The sequence below is a fragment of the Carassius auratus genome, chromosome 18, assembly GCF_003368295.1.
Source record: "Carassius auratus strain Wakin chromosome 18, ASM336829v1, whole genome shotgun sequence".
NCBI classification, from domain to species: domain Eukaryota; kingdom Metazoa; phylum Chordata; class Actinopteri; order Cypriniformes; family Cyprinidae; genus Carassius; species Carassius auratus.
Genome location: NC_039260.1, coordinates 4281429 through 4305856, shown reverse-complemented (window position 1 = coordinate 4305856; position 24428 = coordinate 4281429). Strand labels below are relative to the sequence as shown.

Below are 24428 nucleotides of genomic sequence, written 5' to 3'. Positions count from 1 at the left end.
CTAAGAGTTTTTACAAAAATACTAAAAATACTACTGCATCTACACCTGATTGTGGTGCTCATATCAACAAGCGCCCTCTAGAGGAAAACTCAAAAACACAATTCTGCCAAATTGTTTCATCTTGCACAACCCTTTTTCTAGACTTCTACTTTAAACAGACAAAACACATCAATCTGAATCATTTATTTAACTTTTTTTAAGATGAAGCAACAGAAAAGTAAAAACCTTTATTATTGCGTTGATGTACTGTAAAGCAGGACACCGCTAATTTGCCATAAACATTGGTATGAGCTAAAGATTTCTATTAAATTATACAGAATAAAATTATAAAAACATGTAACATAAAAACCTAAGTGTCCCACCTTACTTGTATTTTCCATATTGTCTGCATAGGTACCTGAAAAAAAACACCCATGTGTCATTTCTAGAAAAACAACACTGCACAGTTTTACAAGGATTTTCAAACAGTGTAATTTACTTCAGATTTTGTCATTGACAAATTTAAAGTAAGCATTTTTTGTAGATTTAAAAATAATTGTTTCCTTTTGAGGTAACACCTAAATGATCAAAGCACAGTATATTCAAAATAACATACTATAGATGTTAAATGTTAAGGTCAAGTTGTCACAAACTATAAATCACTATTAATGAAAGGTCAGTTTACAGTTTAGCAAAAAATGATAAAATAATAATGCACAGTTTTGTATGTCAAGATAGTCCTTTTGAAGTCTGATCAGATGTTGGACTAAGTACAAGAGCTTCACATTGTAGTGCAATAAACCTAACTGGTCTCATATCAGCAGATAGTATGAAGTACAATATTACACATCCCCAACATAACAATGCTACAGTCTTCAAAGGGAGCTTAGATTCTTCTTTTGAACTGGGTATGAATTTTTGGCTGAAAAGAGTTTTATGTAGTCACATAAATATTTCAACAGACTGAAGAAGTTTGAGAAACAGTCAGATTTTGCAAGACCCAAAGTACAAAATAACATTAGAATGTCAATATTACAATAAAATCAGCCACTTTAATGAGACGGATGACGGCCTTCAAAATTCACATTTTTGCCTTCAGAGGCACCATGTTGAGAGACTGCACAAAGTACTCCAGCGTGGAGACATAATCCTGAGGGTGTGTGCGCAGATGACCTGCATGAACAGACTCCTTCCACTTCCGGCTCTCGACAGTTTGGCCGCTGCTCCTCCAGAACTCCACCATCTTCTCCAAGCTCTTGTAATCACACAGTGCATCGTTCTCAGAGTAGAAGAAAAGAGCAGGTGCCGTCACAGGAGTGTTCCAGAAAACACTGATAACTGTGTCGTAGTAGTCAACCGTCTGGTGTTTAAAGGCACGGAAGTACATAATGCTAGTCGACTTCACGAGACCTTCCATCCGGGGCAGTAGGGTTTTACCCAGGCCTGGACAACAGACAACAAACCCAAAATAATTAAGAGATTTCAGTGAGTTGATGAAATTCTCTCTCTGAAATCTGAAGGTTTTTTTAGGCCTTATGTAGTTTGCTGTTCAAAGATAAATATGATGTTTTAAACCAACAAAAAATTAAATTATATTTAAAATAAATATTTACCCTAATCTGATTGATTCAAATCTGATTGATTTACAATGATTTCTGAAGGATCAGGAAGACTAGAATAATGACTGCTGAAAATGTAGCTTTCCATCACAGGAATAAATTACATTTCAAAATTTATTCAAATAGAAAACAGTTATAAATTGTAATAAAACTCCACTCCATTTATAATCAAATAAAAGAAGCCCTTGTGAGTGAGAGACTTTCAAAATAACAATCTTACCAACTGCAAATTAAAAAAAACAATGCAATCTCCAGATTGAGGCAAAGGGTTTCGATAATTTTTTTAATGTTTCAAGTTTGTGATACTACATACGAGTAATCAAGTAACCATAATTATTAGCACAAGCTGATTGATTTATATGGTCTATATGACTCATTGTTTGGCTGTAGTGCCAACTTTAATTTTCCAGTGCGTGTTAAGCATCTGTTATATGATTAGCACGCACTCCACACTCCTACACAAAGCCATATTAAATTACAAAAAATAGAGGGGTACGAAACAACACGTTCAGTATACTAATAAAACAGGATGGGCCAGTTCACAAAAAAAAACATGCTTTTGCTTCAAAAATCATGAGACAAGAGCAGTGGGATGGCGAAAAAACAATAGAAAAACATGTCTTAATACTTGGTTTACATAGAAAAACAATGGAAAAGTGGCACATTGGAAAGGATATGTGTGTTAATAACATCTAAAGATGTATTTAATAGGAATTACAGTATATTGTAGCAGCCAAACTGTATTTGTTTGTTAATTTCAATTAAAATTTTAAGAAATTAATAATTTTTTTTGTTTTTATCAAGGATGCATTTAGTTAATCATAATGGACTTTTAAAATGTTACAAATGAATGTAAAATATATTTAAAAAAATGGGGGGGCGGGGGGGGGGTGTGGGGTTGGTGTTTTTGCAATAAAAATTGGGGTGCTGTTGGCGCAGTGGATAAGACGCATGCCTTTAGTGTGAGAGACCCGGGTTCGAATCCACTGTGAGGCACCAATGTGTCCCTGAACAAGACACTTAACCCCAGTTGCTCCAAGAGACGTGCGACCTCTGATATATATATAGCAATTATAAGATGCTTTGGATAAAAGCGTCCGCTAAATGTAAATGTAAATATTAAATATGCTTTATTTGTATATTTTATATGTGTTTGTGTCACTATTTGGTTATTTACACATGAGAGAAACATGGTGTGGTATAAAATAATGGTATATGATATATATATAGTCATACCGTAATGTATATAATTACACTTTAAATTGCAATCTCTGTACATACCGTTGACCATATGCTCCAGCGATCCCATGACTAGGCTGTCATAGATGTGCCCCCTGATCCTGTTTGTCAGGCCTTGGTAACGCTGGGTGTCTTTGGCCACATGAACAAGCATCTGACCAAACGTGTATGCACCTATGGAGAAAGCATGGACCAGTAGAGGGCGCTGTGAGAAGCGCTCGCTCTCTAATAATTCCAGCACACGACCACCATACTCCAACCCCCAGCGGGGCCACAAGAACTGGCTCACCTCACTTTCCACTACGAGCACATCAAAGCCCATGCGAAAGTAAATCTCACAGTATTTGTCAATGGTCTGCGGCCTGGAGCCCAGCCATGGCAGCATCAGCAGTATCGGTTTAGGGTGAGCAGCTGAAACACTAGCCGTGGGAGTCCCAGCGACGTCATTAGTGAGGAAGGTGATGTGTTTACTGATCTTGTGAGTAGTGACAGCTATCATGGTGGCTGCTCTGGAAAACATGATAGCAGGTAAGCTAAAGAAAGGACAGAGTGGAAACCACAACAGTTCATTGTTATAAAAGGCATAGCTGACTCCAAATTACTCACGTGTTGATCGGTGCCGGGTTTGCCTCACACGTCCTGAAAAGTGAAGCTGCAGGCTCTTTTGAGCGCCCTCTGTTGGCTGGCTGCAGTACAGGTCATAAACCTGCCCTCTCCATGTAAACGAAAGGGACTTGAGTCAAAACACAAAAAATAAACAATTACAATACAATTTGCTGAAAGATGGTTTTTGGTCATTTAGGGACGTTGTCATGCTGATTTATGTTCAGTTGTTCATTTTTGAGATAAGTTTGATTTTAGCTAGTAATCTGATGCTGTAAAAACGGGGTGTATCGTTATGGTTGATTGGGTCTGTGGGAGTTTGCCTGGATTGATACGGCGGATCCACTTCATCACATTACTGCGTAGACTCTGGCTACAAACAAATCTCTACTGTGCAGACTCTGGCTACAAATGACGTAATTTACTCAAGATGGCAGTGGCCATACTGAGATGTTTGACTTCATTTTCTATAATGGAAGGAATGGGAGAAGCGTCGTCCATATTATTTTAAGGTCTATGGTTGGTGCCAAAGAAATCCTCTTAATGCCAAATGAAATATAGAAATCTGCCTTCTAAAGAAGTATCTAATCTTCTGGATGAACAGCATGCTGTATTGCCTTAATTCTTTCAGTTGTTTTAGTTACGGTAGGTCTGAATCGATTAAAAAGAGTGTGCTTCTTAGTCCTGCTTCTCAGACACTGCCCATTTCGGATGCGTTCATACCGTGTCTGATAGACCATGGTGAAGAAACCTTCTCCCCTAGGAGAGAGCAATCTATAATTCATGAAATGCTAAATATTTTGTGTTGCACCATTAAACTTGATGAAGTTTAGTAAAACTGCATGTAAAATGGCCTTATACATAACCAAAGCCTCTGAGGAGTGATAACCTTCTGACTGAATTAAATTTGATGACAGACTAATGCCTTTGGACATAAATTATTTGATAATGTTTACATTTTATAAATACCATATATCATATACAATTATATACAGGTGCTTCTCAACAAATTAGAATATTGTGAAAAAGTTCATTTATTCAGTAATTCAACTAAAAATATGAAACTCGTGTATTAAATAAATTCAATGCACACAGACTGAATTGGTTTTAGTCTTTGGTTCTTTTAACCGTGATGATTTAAGATCACATTTAACAGAAACTCTCAACAAATTAGAATACTTCATAAGACCAATAAAAAATTTAGTGAATTGTTGGCCTTCTGGAAAGTGTGTTCATTTACTGTACATGTACTCAATACTTGGTAGGGGCTCCTTTTGCTTTTATTACTGCATCAATTCAGTGTGGCATGGAGGTGATCAGTTTGTGGCACTGCTGAGGTGATCTGGAAGCCCAGGGATCTTTGACAGTGGCCTTCAGCTCATCTGCATTGTTTGATCTGGTGTTTCTCATTTTCCTCTTGATAATAGCCCATAGATTCTCTATGGGGTTCAGGTCTGGTGAGCTTGCTGTCCACTCAAGCACACAAACACCATGGTCATTTAACGAACTTTTTGAGCTTTTAGCAGTGTGGGCAGGTGCCAAATCCTGCTGGATATTTAAATCAGCATCTTCAAAAAGATGGTCAGCAGAAGGAAGCATGAAGTGCTCCAAGATTTCTTGGTAAACTGGTGCAGTGACTTTGGTTTAAAAAAAAAAAAAAAAAACACAATGGACCAACACCAGCAGATGACATTGCACCCCAAATCTTCACAGATTGACAATGGACTTCAAGTAACTTGGGCTATGAGCTTCTCCACCCTTCCTCCAGACTCTAGGACCTTGCTTTCCAAATGAAAACTTGTTCTCATCTGAAAAGAGGACTTTGGACCAATGGGACAACAGTCCAGTTCTTATTCTCCTTAGCCCAGGTAAGATGCCTCAAGAGTAGCCAAATTCCTTGACACGTCTGTGTGTGGTGGCTCTTGATGGCTTGACCCAAGCCTCAGTCCATTCCTTGTGAAGTTCACTCAAATTCTTGAATCGATTTTGCTTGACAATCCTCATAAGGTTGAGGTTCTCTCAGTTGGTTGTGCATTTATTTCTTCCACACTTTTTCCTTCCAGTCAACTTTCTGTTAACATGCTTGGATACAGCACTCTGTGAACTGCTAGCTTCTTTGTCAATGACTGTTTGTGGCTGACCCTCCTTGTTGTCCTCTGGACAACTGTCAGATCAGCAGTCTCCCCCAACATTGTATAGCCTAGTGAACCAAACTGAGAGACCATTTTGAAGGCTCAGCAAACATTTGCAGGTGTTTTGAGTTGATTAGCTGATTAGCATGTCACCATATTCTAATTTGTTGAGATCGTGAATTGGTGGGTTTATGTTAAATGTGAAATAAATTAACTTTCAACATTCTAATTTATTGAGAAACACCTGTATATAACATTACAGATAACTTAAACCTATTACTTGTGAAGTGACATTCAGCCAAGTATGGTGACCCATACTCAGAATTTGTGCTCTGCATTTAACCCATCCGAAATGCACACACACAGAGCAGTGAACACACACACACACACACACACTGTGAGCACACACCCGGAGCAGTGGGCAGCCATTTATGCTGCGGCGCCCGAGGAGCAGTTGGGAGTTCGATGCCTTGCTCAAGGGCACCTAAGTCGTGGTATTGAAGGTGGAGAGAGAACTGTACATGCACTCCCCCCACCCACAATTCCGTCCGGCCCGATACTAGAACCCGCGTGACATGTACTCTGCGCGCAATACAAGCCCTCGCGAACGCATGCTCATTCCGCACATCCTCGCGCTCTATCATCTAACCTGAGGTGAGTCACCTCTGCTTGCGGGAACAATTTTTTGTCAGTCGTGGGGCGGGGCTTGCTGTTTTAGTTGTTATCTCAAGTGTCATTGGTTATTCCCCTTTTCCTAAAGTCAGTATTCGACGCCTGTTAGAAAATGATTAATAATTCACTTGACTTGACCCATGACTTCATCAGTGGACCAGATACATGTGAGTAATCATTTATTTTGCTTGTTTAATTTATTTTTGTCTTTAATGTAATTTAATGCATTGTTTATAGAGTAGATCTTTTGTAGATACTTGATTAACTGGAATTCTTCTGATTGCTAGTGATTGCAGTCTTGTAATAAAGATACACATATTTTACAGACTGTAATGATGCACACACACACACACACACACACACACGTGTATATATATATAAATCTAAATGAATGACAGTGAAGTGTTTAACAAGTGTTTTATCTTTAATCTTTTAAATAGATACATCGTAATATTTGAAGGTTAGTTTAGTCATTTTTTATTGTTTTTGTTTGTTTTGTTGTGAACTTGAATGTCATCTTTTGTGAAGAAGACTGCACTTACAAAAGAGAAACTGGATGGCAGTTTATTTTAAGTTTTCAATTGACTAAAGATATAAGTTATTGTTATATTGTTGTTAATAAAAGTTTTAAATTTGACAATGTAGTGTGGTACATTGCAAACAAAGGTCAGATATTATATTGCATAAAAGTCTAGTTTGAAAAATGACAATCTGTGCTTTAAAAAGAATAAATGTAAAAATCGAGAATCGAATCGAACCGTGAGCTTAGAATCGAAAATGCAATCGAATCGAGGATTTAGAGAATCGTGACACCCCTACCCCTTACAGTAACTTTTACGCCCTGATTTAAGACCATTTGAAAGTCACTTTATCAAGAAGTCCAGAGGCTGTCCTGCCTGAGTGGAAATCAATGGGGCAGATACTTCAGTACTCTAAACAGCAAAGTAAGTTTGCCACATAGTTTTATCAAATCTGACAGAAACTAACTGTCATAAAACTCACAAAGTGGCCTTACACATGATCTAAATTGATGTTATTTTTCTTTTTCCAAGAGTTCACATTTTCCTGTGGAATACATTTTATTAATATGTTATGTTTGCAATTTCTGTATTGCTTAAGAGTCACATGCTGCTTTGCTGATTTAACAGAACAAAGAATAGCTATTGATCTTTAAGATAAGTGTGAAAGTAAAAAAGCACACACAATCCTTATTCTAATCTGGAATGGAATGGTAAAAGGGTGTTGGTACGTGACACCCAACGACAGAATATGATAAGCAAGTTTAAAAATGTAGTTGAAAATACCACCATTGGCCAAGAGAGATAACATTCTGAGAGATGAGACTATAAGAGATAGGATGCCCTCCCTTCACTGTCACACTCTGCAGCCGCCCTGAGTGACTGTCTGACTGCTGGCCTTTTCTTGCAAGAAAATAAACCTCATCAAAGACAACTGGTATGTCTGTCCCACTTTTATCTAAAATATCTTATGTAATGGAGGAAGTCTAAAATATGTAACACTGGGGGGCCTCCAAAAGCAGGATTGACAAATACAGAGGAATGTGTGATCAAAGGTCAAAGAACAAACACATGCATGGATTTTGACAAGGGTCAGAACATTAGTGGCATGATTCTCAAACCACTGCCAAGCTGACATGACTTTTCAGCACAAGTGAGAGTATAACACACACTTACAAACCTCACACATGCTCTCACAAGGCCAAATCCACCTACTTCACTTACTGATGCTTTCTATTCTGTGTGATGCTTCATTAACATGACAGTATCTACAGCATTATGTCTATACAATCACGATTCTGTTATTTTCGATATCATAATAAGTGATATAATTTTTCACCAAATTTTGAACTTAAAGGTACAATTTGTAAGATATTTGCAGTAAAATATCCAAAAACCACTAGGCTAGTGTTATATATTTCCTCCAGCTGATTACTAACAATATCTGTAATGTTTTAAACTAATTGTAAATCATGAAAAAATTACCCATTCTAAACAGTGACACGGGGCAGTGCAGTCGCCTGTCAATGATGTTAATTACCCTTTGTTACCGCCTTTTCTGATGTAGAAACCACATGACAACAATGTCCAGGACAAATGCGGAAGTAGAGTCTAGTGTCCAGCAAACCACTAGCTTGCTTAAAGCAGTTCCTTATTTACTTCTTCTTGCACGTTTTATGGTGGATTGTGTTACTTATTTATGGTACATAATTACTGTTTACCGTCTGCCGCTGGTTCTGTCGACAAGGACAGCTCCCGTAAACGTAAGCGTACGAGCCAACCAAATGAACCAAGAAGAGTTTGGGACAAGAGAGGAGAAAGAGCGAGGATCAATATCGATGTTGCATTTTCTAGATGGAGAGATCCTCGTGACAAACTTCAACTAGAAAGAGATGCCGATCTCGCTTGTGTTTTACTCGACAGGTGAGTTGTTTTGATTCGCATTATGGGACATACATGCCAAACGTCTCTAGATCCACACGAGGACGCGTCTGATCCATAGTCTGATCACGTCTTTGCATCGACTTTGTATGTAATCTACTCGTGCAAATTGTTAAACCCGCGTTTGCTATGTATGCCCAATTATTGTGTTTGAATGTACACGAGTGTATATATTTGTTGAACAAGTGGTAATCGTTTTCATATCGTCTGATTGATGGCCTTCAGCGGTTAGGTAGAAGACAACAAATCCCATCATTCCATTCTCCTTCTTAGCATCCTCAAACCACGCGATTGTTATTGTTTTGGTAGTGCGCCCTCTAGTGGCAGGTCCTACAACCTGTTCCTTTAACTTATCTTATCAAAAATGACTGCAGTAAAAATATTCAAACTTTGTATTTCGATAGAGCCTTAGTTTTAGTATCATTACCCTGTCACATTTAATGCACTCTTTGAAAAGAAGGAGAAACAGCAAAAGCATATGGGCTGAAATATATGGCATAAAACCAAGAAAATATCACAAGAACTGGGCTGAGAGTTCAAATGGTTCATTCATCTGTATTGTCCCATATGTCAAGTTCATGGGTCTATTGAACAAACTGGTTGAGTAAAAAATGTTAAAAATAAGTATTTTCAAAGTGCATTATATTATGTATCATATATAGGCTACCTTTGTCATTCTTAACACATCCTCGAATATTATTAAGAAACTGGAATTAGGCAGAAGGTCACAAAGTCTCGTCATGTTTATGGTCCAAAGATCAGTAACGTTAGATCTTGCCTTTTTTTCTACTGTTTATTACACGCATGAATTCAGTCTATGTGAACTATGAAAGTCGATGATCCCCTCATGTTTTGATCCAAAACAAATCCCAGTCTCAAAATAAACCTCGATCATCAAGACTGATCATCCACTGCTGTCTGAATGATTAGCGTGAAAAAAACCCCATTTATCCTGATACAATCAGTTATTACATTTAGCAGCCTTTTCGTAGTTTAGGAGAGATTAACGTTTCTTGTTGACATGACTAACGTCAGCTGTTACATTAGCAACGCCAAACTAATTTATAAAACGAAACGTATTATAAACGTTATTTTGACTTATATAAACTGTCACAGATCTCTGCTGGTCAGTCTAGGTGTAAACGGACAATACGGCTTTTTAAAAAATACGCCAAAAACATGGAAATGAGTGAGTTATTACCTGCTGGTAACAGGAGGACTTGCGAGTCGCGAGCTGAAGCAGAAGCTGACGTGCACGAGCAGCTCTGCTGCGCGTGACATTTTGCAGTAGGCGCGTGAAAGCAAAAAAAAAATAAAAATAAAAATAAATATATATATATATATATATATATATATATATATATATATATATATATATATATATATATATATATATATATATGTATGTATTTTATCTTAAATCATTTTTTTTTTTTTTTTTTTTTTTTAAGTTACATATAGCCTAAAAACTAGTGCACCTTACTGTTTGTGGAGTAAGTAATAATGTTCTAAATAGTGTGATATTAGTGAAAACCATAGGGGAAGTCTCAGGACCCTGTGCATAAGTGCCCTTTATCACCGGCAGGTGGCGAAGATGAATCACGCTTTTCTAAGCAAGCACATTCAATCCAGCTGTGAAGGGTTACACCTGGTTGAAATTATTATAGAACTCTGATTCATTTCCCTGAACCTGTTCATGCGAACAGTCTTTTATAGTGAACCGACTCAAACCAACTCAACAGTTATTTTTGCGTCACGACATCACGTAAAAGTCATCACTACAAAAGACACATATACTCAGAGCCGGCCCTAGACCTTTGGGGGCCCTAAGCAAAAATTGGTTGGAGGCCCCTTTGACCGTTTCAAGTAAGGCCTACAGAAATTAATGACTACCTTGTAACTATACTGTACATATTATATCTACTATGTTATTTTTTAATTTTTTAGTCTATTAAATTATGTTTTAATTATTCTATGTATGCTGTATGTTAATTATCTTTTTTACGCTGCTGGCCCTGAGTAAGTATTTCGTTCTTATGTGGCAACATATACAGAATGACAAGAAAAGACCTTGAGTTCTTGAGTTGAGTTCCATGTTTGATGTCTAACAGGAAAATTATGATACCACTGAGCTGAATGGTAGTGCAGTGCAACGAACACACACTGATGAACTTAAAGTGTTTTTCACTGACCATAAAATAAACATTTTTAATTGACACCAGAGTTTAAGAGGCACAAACAACAGCCTTTATATAGAATTTAAATGAAATAGAGCAAATAGAACTGAATACTGTGTATTATGTTATTAGCATTTATTACATGGCTTGGTTGAATCCCAATGTAGAATGCGGTTTGTTATTTCTTAATAACAGACCGCTGCGAAGTAGAACACACCATTGCCATAAACAGAGCGTTGCTATGGACGCGGGGCGGACTATTTTCTTTAACATGGAGTCACAGTGTGCAGCGCTGCGCTGCTCAAGTGCGCATTTAAAAGTTCACGGCACAAAGCGAAGAAATGTCGAGCGCACAAATCCTAATGTATATCTGTCCAACAGTTTATTGATCATTTGTTTCTTCACAGTTTTAAATTCCAGTTTAGTGTGTGTTTGATGCCTTTTCATAGTCCTTGTGATGTGTCCGTGATCTATTACTACACTATCACTAGCGAGTCGTTTAAAAACAGCAACAAACATAAAATACAAATACACAAAATAAAGTCATCTTATGCAAATCCACAGCCTTTTATCTACAGATCAAGCATTATAATGTGAATATATCATATATTGAAGAGAGTTTTACCATGCACGAGGCGCGCGCGCGCTGTTTGAATAACCTTACTGAATGGAGAATGATTGACGAGGAAAAAGGAGTTTCCGTAAACTTAAATTTAATGATGTAAATAGTCTTCTGTCCCTCACATTAAGCTATGGAATGGCTTCAGATGAATTCGTGAAATTATAATCAGACGGACCCTCTCAGATCCAAGTCACCCAAAATGAGGAAAAAAAAGCGGGAGGTGCCAAAAAGCGCACTGTAAGTGTTTGCATCCCAATATAAGACTTTTAGACTGCAGATTATCTATACAGGTATCGGAAAATTAAGCCTACAGTTTTACATACCTTTATCTTCTTGCTTCTTCTCTTCTTCCAGCCTTTACTTTTGTCGTTTTTCATGGCCAGAAATATATTTTCGTTTCTTGTCTAAATAAAGAACTAAATAAAAAACAACTGTGCTTATCATGATGCCTGATAAAGAGCCCTGTAGGCCCATTTCTTTTTATTTATTTATTTTATGTTACTTTTGTTGTATGATTTTTTTCACCCACTATATAGCAGTGACTCAAGGGGGCCCTCTGCTGGCCATGGGGCCCTTTGCAATTGCAAGGGTCGCTTAGTGGCTTGGCCCGCTCTGCATATACTGTATATATATGTATATATATATATATATATATATATATATATATATGTGTGTGTGTGTGTGTGTGTGTGTGTGTGTGTGTGTGTGTGTTTGTGTTAATTTAGGTATTTTTCTAGATTTTAGGATTATTTGATGGAAAAAATATACAGTAAAAAACAACATGTATATATATATATATATATAAATGAAATATTAATTTCTTTAAAGAAAACAAAATGAACAGTACTACACCTTACATATTCCAAACTTCTGACTTGTGTTTGCATTTCCTTTTTATTATATATATGAAAAGTAAATAATGGTCAAAGCTTACTTTATGTGCAAATATAATTAACTAATAATTATTTATTGGTATATGGTCTTTATTTAATCTTGTACTGACTTCAATCTGTTCACATTAAAAACCTGTTTCTCCTTTAAAATGACAGGTTTAGTCCAGTCATTCTTTCTGCTTCATAGCAATGAATATGAACTGTTTTATGCATAATGTGTGCTGTGAAGTATTGCTGTTTGCAGAAGTCAGCATTGCTGTGTCCGACCCAACAAGCCCCCTTCTCAGCAGCAGTGATGCAGATGATTGGTGGGGCCGTAAAAGCAGCCCTAGCCTGGGGGGATCTGGCTGCGGACCACGCTGATGTCATATGTTTGATCAGCTCATCTGGGTCATTGTTCCAACCAAACCCCCCTTTAGTTCCAGCTCATTTGGTGCCTTCCTGTACACACACTATAAGAGAATGCAATTTGCAAAGCATTCAAAATGCATGTCAATCTGTGAAAGCCAATTTAAACATTGGATAAATGTATTAATCATGCAGTTTAAACTTCTCTGATGAAAGTGGCATACAGTGATTACTTTAACTGTTTTACCAAATATTATAATCTGGTAATATTCTCTGAGCCCTAACTAGTCCTCTCACAATAAGCTTTTTATGGGTCTGCCCCAGTTTGTGTTCTCTCGGGGTGTGTTTTAATAAGGATTGATCTACATCCTGCTCATTCTGTCTGACCACACACACTGGTGCATCCCAGCGGACTATCCATCCTGGATTCACTGATGGGGAATGGCTCTAAATATGTATTGAGTGTTTATATGCTCTGAATATGGAAGTAGAGTGTTTGCCTAGCTAGTGCCACTCACTCATTTACCCACATAGATCCACATGCCAATGGGATCAGCTAATAAAATGCATAAATCTGTCTGCCTGAGGAATTGTATTATATATATATATATATATATATATATATATATATATATATATATATATTTAGTGTGTGTGTATATAATGTGTGTGTGTGTGTATATATATATATATATATATATATATATATATTATATATTTCATTTTATTTTATTTCAACTTATTCAATTCTATTTTATTATTTTGCAAAGAAGTATAGATTTATGGCCATTTATATATTTTTTTTAATTTTATCTTTAAAATGCTTTATTTCAATCCACGTAAGGTAAAACAGCAGCAGTTACTCTTTTGGTCTTTAGAGCTGTGAGTTATTACTGCATATTGATCTCTGACTCTCTCTGAGGGATTCAGAAAATGACGTTCAATATTGTATATTGATTTGCTAAACGAAATTTGGATGAGAGGCTCATCCTCTTTTATTTAGATCTTTGAATGCACTGTAATGCACTTTTCTTTCTTTTTTTTAGGAGCATCACTGCAGTATATGTCATGCCTCTGATACTCAATGATATAAGAGAAAGGAAGTCAAACACCTAACATGGCTAATCCAGCTCTGGAAACAAGAGGCACAGCTTAACCAAATCAGAAGAGAGGGATCAGACACCTGAAGAGAAAGAGAGAGAGAGAGAGAGAGAGAGAGAGAATGGAGATAGGATACTAAAAGGGGGTGTGTCCCTCAGCATGTGTGTGTGTCCCTATGAAAAGCACAGATGGGTATGTGTGTGTGTTACAGAGAGAGTGAGAGAGGGAGAGAGATAGAGAGAGAGAGCACTAAAACACACACGCTTGCGCATGCAGGCACAGACAGAATCAAGTCCTGTCTGCTGCAGGACGGGAGGCAGAAGGATTACTCCTGTTTTAGACTCTTCATCCATGCGTCCCGGGGTGAGCACATCTCTTCTGGTCCAATCAAACTTTGTGTCTGTGCATGTATGTGTATGTGAGTTCAGTTGCTTCTGTGTGAAAATGTGTCACTGGATGCTGAAGAGGAGATGCATGAAACAGTGCTGCCCTGGTTGGTAATGTAGACCAGCATCCCCCTCTCTATTGCTGAAATATAAATGATAAATGCTGCATCCACTTGGGGAGGCAGAAATGAGAGGAAAGAGTCTTGAGAAATGCAAAAAGGCGAGAAAAGAAAATGTTCTTGTGAGTTAAGAAGCAGAGCTTGCACTGCAGCAGCTGTCAGATCATTCGACATAAATCTAAGTCTAATGGAACTGTTACAGTCTTAATATATCTGCAATGTTGTTATTAATAAGGACTGATCCATGTTAATTAAGCAAAATATGTAGCATTTGTCTGTGTAAAAGTATGCACTGTGAAGTATTTCTATGTGTGTTTGGTGGCTGTCCTGTTCTGTGAGGTACATTTTTTTTCTGAATTGGGTCACATGACTTGAGGGGATCGAATACAACTGATGGTGTGTAAATTCAGAGCTCTGGATGTAATATGCCACTCAACACTCATCCTTTAGTGCAACCACTATGTCCAGTTTCATGTAAAGTTACATATTAGAGATTCCTGATATATCAGTACTTTATCAGTTATATACATTAAATAAAATAACAGATACTAGCTGATAAGTATTATATTATGCATCCCTAATTTCAGTTTTGAAAATATTAAATATTTGTAATATATTTTTTACATATTAACATATCACCACCAACAACTTAGTGATACCAAACGATTATTGTAAACAATGAACCCTTTTATGTTATATTGTATTATATTTTATTTTATTTTGCAAATAACACAGATTTATAATTTATAAATATTATATTTTTACATGAAGTATAGATTTACATTAATTCATACATTTTAATTATTTTGAAAGGTATAGATTTATAATAATTTGATATTTTTTATTAGATTAAGTATAGATTAGATAAATTATAGATTTATAACAAATATATAAATATATTTTCGAATTAAATATAAATTTATATATATATATATATATATATATATATATATATATATATATATATATATATATATATATATATATATAATTTTAATTATTTAGTTTGTAATTTTATTATTAATTGAAGTATAGACATAATTTGTATTTTATTTTTCAAAAGTATAGATTTATACTAATTTATAATTTTGAATGTAATTTATTTATTTATGCTGTTTAACATCAAAATAATAAAATTAATATTGGTGCATGTGTATTTGAAATTCAGTTACCAAGCTACCTAGCTGTTCTTATCTTATCTGTGTCAACCCCCAGAAACAGAGCAGAATGTGAGAGTCAAATGAAGACAACTTGGTGATATTGTGAGGAGGAACATCATCTTGAGAGGAGTGTCAGCATGACCCCTCACAGTGAAGCTCTACTGCTGGTCTTCAGTTTCTCACTGTGTGCAAGTCTGTGTGCTGTATCTTTAAATAGAAATGAAAGAGCCCACATTTGGGCTAGCGCAGACCCAGAGTCAGCTACCAGCACACCATGGACATCTCGATCAACAGAAATGGACATAACAAGTCCAAGCGATGTATTACATTCAGATGGGACAAGCAGAGATCTTAAGGTGGATCTTTCAGTTGATCAAAACCCCTCTGTCACAATGGATGGTCATGGTTTGTCAAGACTTCCAGCCTCAAGAACACCATGGATCAAAACTTTGACTTATGCTAAGATTAAACCTCCTTCAGATATCCAGAACGATGAAGAGGGACCTCAAACAGAGGTATCTGATTGGCCAAATTTTAGTAAGCAAGGCAATATGGAAAAATCTTTTAAATCATCTCCACTGGCAACACTACAGCCTTTTTCTTCTCAGACCTGGAGTACCAAATCCAAGACACCTTTTCCTTGGAATACAGAGACATATACACCTCAGACTCCTGCTGAAACTAGATTTAGCACCTACCAGACACTGTGGAAGTCCTCGGGTGCTATTCAGACACCATATGCCAGAGGAACTTTAGATGGTCCCACTTTGCCAAGAGTGCTGACAGACAGTCTGCAGCCATACGAGGAAACAAAGCAATTGACAGATGCTCCCACAGGTAATCAAATTAGAGCCAACTCTGAACATGATAGTGTATGAATGTATATCTGTGTACGAAATACATGCAAAACTTTGCAAAAAAAAAATATTAAATTAAATCAAATGATTTTCCATGTTGGATCATGACTGAGAATAACCATGCTTAACTGATAAAGCTGATATCTCAGTTTAATACAGAGATCACTGAAAATAGTCATCAAAACAATCACAATAATCATAGTAAATAATTTGTTGTAAGCATTCTGATGGATTCTGTTCAGTGAAGGATTTGTGAGACTGATTCAAACCAGTGAATCTGACTCTGGTCGTGCTGTATGTGTTTGATTCACTAAAAAGAATTGGCTCATAAGAGTCACCTGTACGTGAATCAGACTCCAATTGCAATATTTTTTGATTCACTAAAAATATTTAGCTCATGAATCTAACTACTTATGACACTGTATGCTTTTGATTCATAAAAAAATTGTCTCAGAATAGTTTGGGAATCTGATTACTCTGTTTGCACTGTATGTTTTTGATTCATCCAACAAAAAAAAAATAGATTCGGCTCAGAAGATTTATTTGTGAATCTGATTACTCTGGTTGCACTGTATGTTTCTTATACACTTATGATTTGGCTTTTGGCTATGATTTGAGTCATTTGTGTTAGATGTATAGGCCACATTGTATGTTTTTTTGCATGCAGACCCCAAGGGCAACTCAGTAGAAAATAACTTATTGTCAATATTTTGCAGTACAATTTTTAATACAATAGGAAAATCTACTTAATACTATGACATTTGAAACACCGATAATGACATTTTAAACTAAATAAAACGTGTAAATGTACACATCAGAATTTTGTAATATAGTGATATTGGTATCATTGCACTTTTACTGCATCTATTTGGTAAAGCTGTTTTGGCATAATAGCTTCCACTTAATGCCTGCGTCAGTATAGTGCATCCTCATTGTGCTCTTAGCTTACTTGCGGTTTCTCAAGCTGCAGTGAAAACATCAGTATTCCAGCAGCAAACAAGCCGTTCATCACTGCAGATGTGAGTGGGATACAAGCCCTCCAGCGACTCATTGTGAAACTTAATGCAATTTACAGCTTCTTTTGTATGAATCTTTTGGAATTAAAGTTTGGCTGAGGATTATGGGTATAAAACAAGAACAAAAACAGGTTTAAATCAAATGACATGTTTTCACTTTGAGCTAGCATTAGCTCGAAGTTCTGCTTGCTGGACAACATGTTTACAATCCTATTTTCTCTCTCTCTCAGTTAGTCTAACAGAGCCGACTATCAATATGACAAATCCTGACCCTGAAAAAGAGGAGCGCAAGGGTGTTGACCAAGTGAAAAAGGAACAAAATGGCCAATCGACCACCACTGTGATCGAGGTCACTGAAAGCTATCCTGAAGCAGGTACTGAAGCATTTATTATCAGAATGACCTCTATGGACTTATACTGTAGGTGAGCAGAGACCAGGAGCTTTCCAGTTCTTCACAACGCTTCTAAACTCAAGACAGATTCTCTGACCTTAATTAACACATGCTAAAGGCTAATGCTGACTCAGAGATTCAGCACCAGTATATTCTGGATCGTAACTCAACTAGTAACACTTACTTATAATGTATATTAATCAATCAACCCTCCAATAAGCAATGAAGTGCTATTTAATCCACAATTAGAGCATGGGTATTGGAAAAAATTAGGCTGTATTTAGAAACACAAGCTTAAAACATAGAGCCCCACCTCCTCACTTCCACGCACAGGTATTTAAGTGATGTAATGTCATGAAAGTGTGTCAGTTACTAGTTTTAAATAGTCACACTCATGAGAACGGCAACAGGGTCAATGCCTCTTAACTGTGCCGTACGTGAATGTGTGTCAGAGCTGAAGTGCGACCCATTTACAAAAGCCTAGTTCCACATCTCTCTAAAGCTTATTAACAGTCATTGTTTTTATATATTTATGGCTGATGAGATTCATGACATGGCTTACATACTGGAATATACATACATACAGTACATACTGATGCACAGCTATCTTAACTCTTGTTTTACATCATTTGTATACTTCTAGATACAGGATTGCTCTGTGAAACATCAGTATGTGGTTTGTTATGTGTTTTCTCAGTGACTTAAATACCTCTTGCATTGCATCAAGTGTAACTTCATCATATGCATAAAAGACTTAATAAACTGCTTGTGGAGAATATTAGCTTAGTGTTTTGTGAATATAACCTCATGAGTGCATAAACAGACTAAATCTACTTAGAAGCTGCATTACAATATCTTACACCATTTGAAAAAGAGCATTTTATAACTAACAGTTAGTTTTGTATTTTTTTGTAAAATAAATAAATAAAACATGCTAAGTCAAACAAGTGTAATAAAAATCTTAACTAAATATGAAATTAATAATATAAATAATTGAAAAATAATGTTTGTGCTGTGGTTTCTTGTTACTGGTATGATCAATGTTGTAAACTTTACATTTTAAACTTAAAAAAAAAAAACAATATTAATGTTATATTTCATGCATACTTATACAGCTGGTAAAAAAATAAATAATAATAAAGTATTGACCAGTGCCATTTTTCTCAGTAAATATATTTCTAAAGGTGCTGTTGACAAAACTTTCACCAGATGTCGGTAACAATTCAAGTAATCCATACTTAATGTACAAAGAAAGCAAAACAAATAAGTTCAGAAATGAATTTCTGTGTAATAAAGTAGAATCACACAGGAAAAAAAAGTATTGAACACATAAAGAAAGGGAGGTGCAAAAAGGCATCCTGCCCCTTGTCATTGGAAATTGTCATGCCAACCACACTGCACAACATTTAGACAAGACTGTGAAATACTGCGAAAATATAGTCTGGTCAGATGAGAAAAACAATTTACTCTTTGGATGCCATAATACACACCATGTTTGGAGGTCAAATGGCATTGCACATCACCCCAAAACATCATGGTGTAGCACCGGCATAATTCAAATAATTGAAGGATGGATGAATGGAAAAAAGGGCGGAGTTAAGGGCGGTGGTGCTGAACGTCCTGTGGGCTTGCCACATTAATGTCCGTAGGGCTTGCCACATGAATGCTTGGCGGGCTTGACTCCCCTACAGACCAGTACCAGCTGCCTTCTCCAACACCACTCGTCCCCAGCCATCACAGTCTTCTGTAGTTTGGTCTTGGATTCTGTCAGGTGTTCGTGGTTTTAGAAAAAAGAAACTGAAGGCTTATAAAGTGTAGGCAACTAAGGAGCATAGAATAAAGAATAAAGAAACTAAAGAATGAAAATTAACTGATGAAAACAAGGAATTAACCAAAATGAGGACAGACAGGAACTAAACAGAAACCAACATGTGACACCAGGATAATGAAGATGAAACAAGGGTGGACATTCCAGCGAGACAATGGCTACCAAATAATCCATTTGTAATCGGACAGACGGCTCAATTAGACGGAAAAGCCTTCATGTAAACACCTTAATTGATCCGATTGAGCTCGACTCACTCGACTCGAAGTACTGTGCATGTGCAATGACGCAGAAATAGCGTAATGACATATGATGCATGGAACAAGCAGCTCTTCCTTTTGAATAAATTGTTGTATAAATGCGTGTCCTGTTATTATAAAACTCTCCTTTCACTCGGCTACTGCGAAGTGGAGCAGGACAACCTCCCACCAGTCCTTGTTCTGGATTCTCCTCCACAAGCAACCCACTTAGGGCACGGAGAGGGGCATTTTTACTGCTTGATACATGTGAGCAAATGTTTCTCCATAAAGAAGATTTCTTGTAGCTTTCATTACCAACAAAGGTTTCTGTACGAAGTATTAAATGAATTTCAGTACGTGTGTTCAATACTTTCAATAATTTAATTTTATAGCACAGAACTTCATTTTTGTTTTTTTGTTTTTTGTTTTTACTTATTTGTACTGTTTTCTTTGTATATATGGATTACTTAGGTTGTAACCGACATCTGGTGAAGGTTTCATGTCAACAGCAATTTTAGAAATATATTTACTGAGAAAAATGGTGGTGTTCAATACTTATTTTTTACTTTACAATAATCTGCATTGTAGGTAGTAATATGTACACTTCAGGTTCTAAATATGTACTTTTTAAGTACCAGTGCACACCCTTTAGGTACAAAGGTTTACCTTGGTGTTTCTAAGGTATCGTGCCTAGTGATAGCATTTGTACCTCTGATAGTGTATGTATATAACAATGCATCTTAAATTAAGCTATATATTGTATTTCAGCATCTTCAGGTGATGACTTGCGCAAATCTTCCACACTTCTGGACTGCAGCTTGGTTGGCACTGAAATCTGTCAGTCGCCTGACTACTCAAGGAATCATGCTTCAACTAACAACACTCTGTCCACTCCACCTCCTCTGTATGAAACCACACCCCCTGGTATAATAACCCCACCCTTTGAAGCCGTCACCCCACCTCTACTGGTCCCTCTACTGACTGATTGGAATGCTGCAATGGCTACATGGGGCCTTGCATGGGAGTTGCAGGTATATGGACTTGGCTGTGTGTTCTCACTTGTGGCTGTGCTGTCTGTGCTCAGCCTGATGTGTTTGCCATTGCGCTGGCCCTCTGGCTGTGCCCACTTCAGCCTCCTCCACCTTCTCCAACTACTAACAGGTTCCAGCAGAGCTCTGTGGCTCCTCTATGATCCATATGGCCAAAAAGAGCGCCTACCCATAACCTGGGCACGACTACTACATGAATCTGCCTATCCCTGTATTACGGCATCATTTGGTCTGCTCCTTCTACTGCTCACCGCTCGCTCTTGTACCCAGCTACTTTCCCAAAACACCCTGCAGCGCAGCACCTGCTTGTTGGCTGCCCTAGTGCTGCTGCATATAGCTATAGTAATGGCATCTATGGCAATACTGCAACTCTTTCCCACCCTGCAAGTTGTGCCTCTATTACCACCTGCAGCATTCGTATTGATGTCCTCTCTCTTGTCATTCACATACCTGCTTCTTTACTGCTGTGCTCGTGCCGATGTCAAGCACATTTACCGGCTAAGTGAAAGCTCTCCCGAGCGGCCATCGTGCCATGCAAGCAGGTGTCAATTCACAGAAGCACGGATGTGGGAAAGGGCAGCCAGGACAGGGGTATTCTCTGCCCTGTTTCTGCTAGCATGTGGCAGTCTACGACTTTATGCTATGCTCAATGCAGCAGGGCTGACCGGTGGAGCCATTGTTGGCCTGACGCCCTGGCCGTGGTGGGGCTTCCAGCTCAGCTGCAGAGTCTGTGAAACAGGGGTATGTCTCACCCTCGCTCTTGTAATCACTCACCCCCTTCTCTGTTGCGGAGTGCCCCTTTCCAAACCAGGAGGATGTAGTTGGCTCTTCAAAAAGCCACCCACAGAAGGAACAATGATGGCCAAACCCACCATCCTCTCGAGTCGGTGTGGCTGGTCACTGCGGCCTGCAGAGAAGCTGGGGTTGTGTGAGGGAATAGCACGGCGGGAAAGCGAAAGTGAAAGCATGCCACTCTACACCTTGGTGGAGCTTCCGCACAGTGAATCCGATGGCTTGGACCTCCACTATCCCAGCAGCCCTCAGCATGAGTCTTGCACACAACTCTCCCAAACCACAAAGAAGAGTAAAGTATCCCATGTATCCTCCTTTGCAAGCTTTGATGTTGACTCCACGGCAGATCTGCGGCCCCCTTCGCCAATCGACCTGAGACGAAGCATTGATGAGGCCTTAAACAGTGAGGCTTTGTTCCAGCATAGCCTTTTTGGCTCTTCAAGGCTCTCTCTCAGCACACGTGGACCCCCGGATGGACAACCCTGTCGGGGAAACTCCACCGAACCCAGCCTATACCGTACTGCCTCCTGTGGGGACGTGGACCCCACTACAGTCCCCAGCCGACCCAGGCAATGGAGCACTATATCTGGGAGACCAGCTCACGTCTCGGTCCATTGCAGTGGGTTAAACTCAACGCAACAGTCCCAGAGCAGCTTACATAGGGGCTCTCAGTCCGGGCAGCAACTCCACAGACGCTACACAACCTTAGGCTCTACTTCCTCCAGAGGGAGCGTGGACGTGGAGACAACTTCTCATGTTGATGAGCTTGCCGTTCAAGCTGAATTCATCAATGTCTGCCGGCAGATAGATGCACTTAGTATAAGTAGTGATACGATTGACCTATAGGGGGAGAATCTTTATTCACCTAGAGATTATGTTGTAGGGGTTTTCATCACTGACCCACCCTCGAGGTCCACCTTCCTGTAAAGTTTAACTCCAACCCAAATCAAACACACCTGAACAAGCTAATTAAAGTCTTCCAGATTACTGGAAAGTTGCTGTTAGAGTTTGATAAAGGTTGTAAGAGTACCACTAAAGTATTGCATGTGTCGTACTTTCCTGCAGTATTAACCTTAATATTTTCCAGTTCAATATTTAACTCTTGGGTGTCTGGGTGTGCTCTTTCAAGGTCCAACTTCTGGCACAGCTTACATCTGACATACCTGCTTGGAAGTTTCAAGTGATCCTGAAGACCTTAAACAGCTAGTTCAGGTGTTTAATTAGGGCTAGACCTAGACTCTACTGGAAGGCGACCGTCCAGATTGGATACCCCTGGTTTAACCTAACACAGGGCTAGGCAGCTTTGGTCGTGAAGGGCCACTGTCCTGAACCTGAACAAGCTAATCAATGTCTTCAAGATCACTAAAAAAGTTACAGGTAGGTGCGTTTGATTAGGGTTGGAGCTGATCTCTGCAGGACAGTGGTCCCTCAAGGACCAAAGTTGCTCAGCCCTGACCTATAACGCCTTTAAGTAATTTCAAACGTAACAACTCCAATTTACAGAACTTTTCTTGACATACACACAGAGAGGAATTTGCTGTTAATGAATTCTGATTGAATGGTAAGAAATGTTTTATTTTAGAAGCAGACATGACATGGACAAAATGGCAACCTACAACCTCTGAGTGACGCAGAGAAATCCTTTGAAATCCACTTGTCATATTGGACCAGTCTTGTTGAAAATGCTTGGTTTGATCAAAAGACTTTAAAAAATAAACTGCTGTACAGGAGGCTTTTGTATTGCTTGTATTGCTAGCAAAAAACCTAGCACTTATGAACATGTTTTTATGATGAAATGTCTTTTGGTTTTGCTCTTACAGCACAGATCACCTAAACACACATGACGTACATTATAGAGAGACACATTCTCTAGAACCATTTTACATTTTATTGCATCACTATCAGAGTGTTAATCCACTCATTTGTGGCAGCGCTGTCACTTGGGAAATATTTTGTTCTGTAATGATACCTGGGTGATCTGTTGGAGCATATACTTAGGGGAAAAGACTTAATTAGCAAAAGGCTGCATGAAGATGAAAACCATGCTAATTAGCTGTTGTATGTGTGGAACACTTGGCATTTTAGTACTACTGTTTTTCTGAACGTTTATTTCATTACATTTAGTGCTTGATAAAGATCTATTCTATCCTGTACCCATAATCCCTCACAGCCATTTCGCTACACAAATACTGCCCTCTGTTGGCCATAGAAGTGTAAAACTGTGAAGTTTTGACAGCATGTGCATTTGTCATCTTTATTAGTGCACATCCGCATGACTGACAGCAGGAGCTCATCGCAAAAAAACTTTAAGATTGTCTCACTCTTGCTACATTTTTTTTTTTTTTTTTGAGATGTGCATTTTTTCTCTGTAAATAGCAAATGCTCCAATAACTTCCAAGCTTCTACATGACAATTTGATGCTCTGAATTGCATTGCTCATTATGCTACTGTGTTTATAAAAGCGTATATTAACATCTAAAATATTTAAGCAAAGTAGATCTGAACTGATAATACATGAACAAAATAAGAAACACAATTTATAAAACTCATTCTTTATTCTATAAACTGTATTACATTCAGAATGACAACACAAGTCTTTGCAAACTACCAAATGGTGCCCAAAGTTGAAAGTATCACTTTTACAGCAAATGCTTTTGACTGTCTTTCAACTCAGACTGTCCTTTTTTATACTGTAAAATGTTCGATATATGTAAATGCTTCTAAGTTAAATGATACAAGTGTGTGAAAC

General features: G+C 37.8%; 2 protein-coding genes across 4 annotated transcripts; one reads left to right on the top strand and one right to left on the bottom strand.

The window, feature by feature from the left end:
* Nucleotides 1–168: 168 nt before the first annotated feature.
* Nucleotides 169–9993, bottom strand: LOC113118193 (transmembrane protein 53-like). 3 transcript variants are annotated; one of them, XM_026287172.1, is made up of 4 exons: nucleotides 9905–9993; nucleotides 3444–3550; nucleotides 2880–3341; nucleotides 169–1422 (listed from the first exon to the last, which is right to left on the bottom strand). In XM_026287172.1, exons 1-4 carry the CDS (start codon nucleotides 9982–9984, stop codon nucleotides 1061–1063), a joined length of 1011 nt encoding a protein of 336 aa, XP_026142957.1. In that variant the 5' UTR covers nucleotides 9985–9993; the 3' UTR covers nucleotides 169–1060. The 3 variants fall into 3 exon arrangements, with proteins under 3 accessions (XP_026142957.1, XP_026142959.1, XP_026142958.1); XM_026287174.1 differs by having other exon boundaries at nucleotides 2880–3346; nucleotides 3444–3570; nucleotides 9905–9978; XM_026287173.1 differs by lacking the exons at nucleotides 3444–3550; nucleotides 9905–9993 and having other exon boundaries at nucleotides 2880–3357.
* prrt4a (proline rich transmembrane protein 4a) lies at nucleotides 8440–22551 on the top strand. The gene is made up of 5 exons (XM_026287165.1): nucleotides 8440–8685; nucleotides 13790–14207; nucleotides 15565–16346; nucleotides 17613–17756; nucleotides 20607–22551. Exons 3-5 carry the CDS (start codon nucleotides 15647–15649, stop codon nucleotides 22523–22525), a joined length of 2763 nt encoding a protein of 920 aa, XP_026142950.1. The 5' UTR covers nucleotides 8440–8685; nucleotides 13790–14207; nucleotides 15565–15646; the 3' UTR covers nucleotides 22526–22551.
* The last annotated feature ends 1877 nt before the right edge of the window (nucleotides 22552–24428 follow it).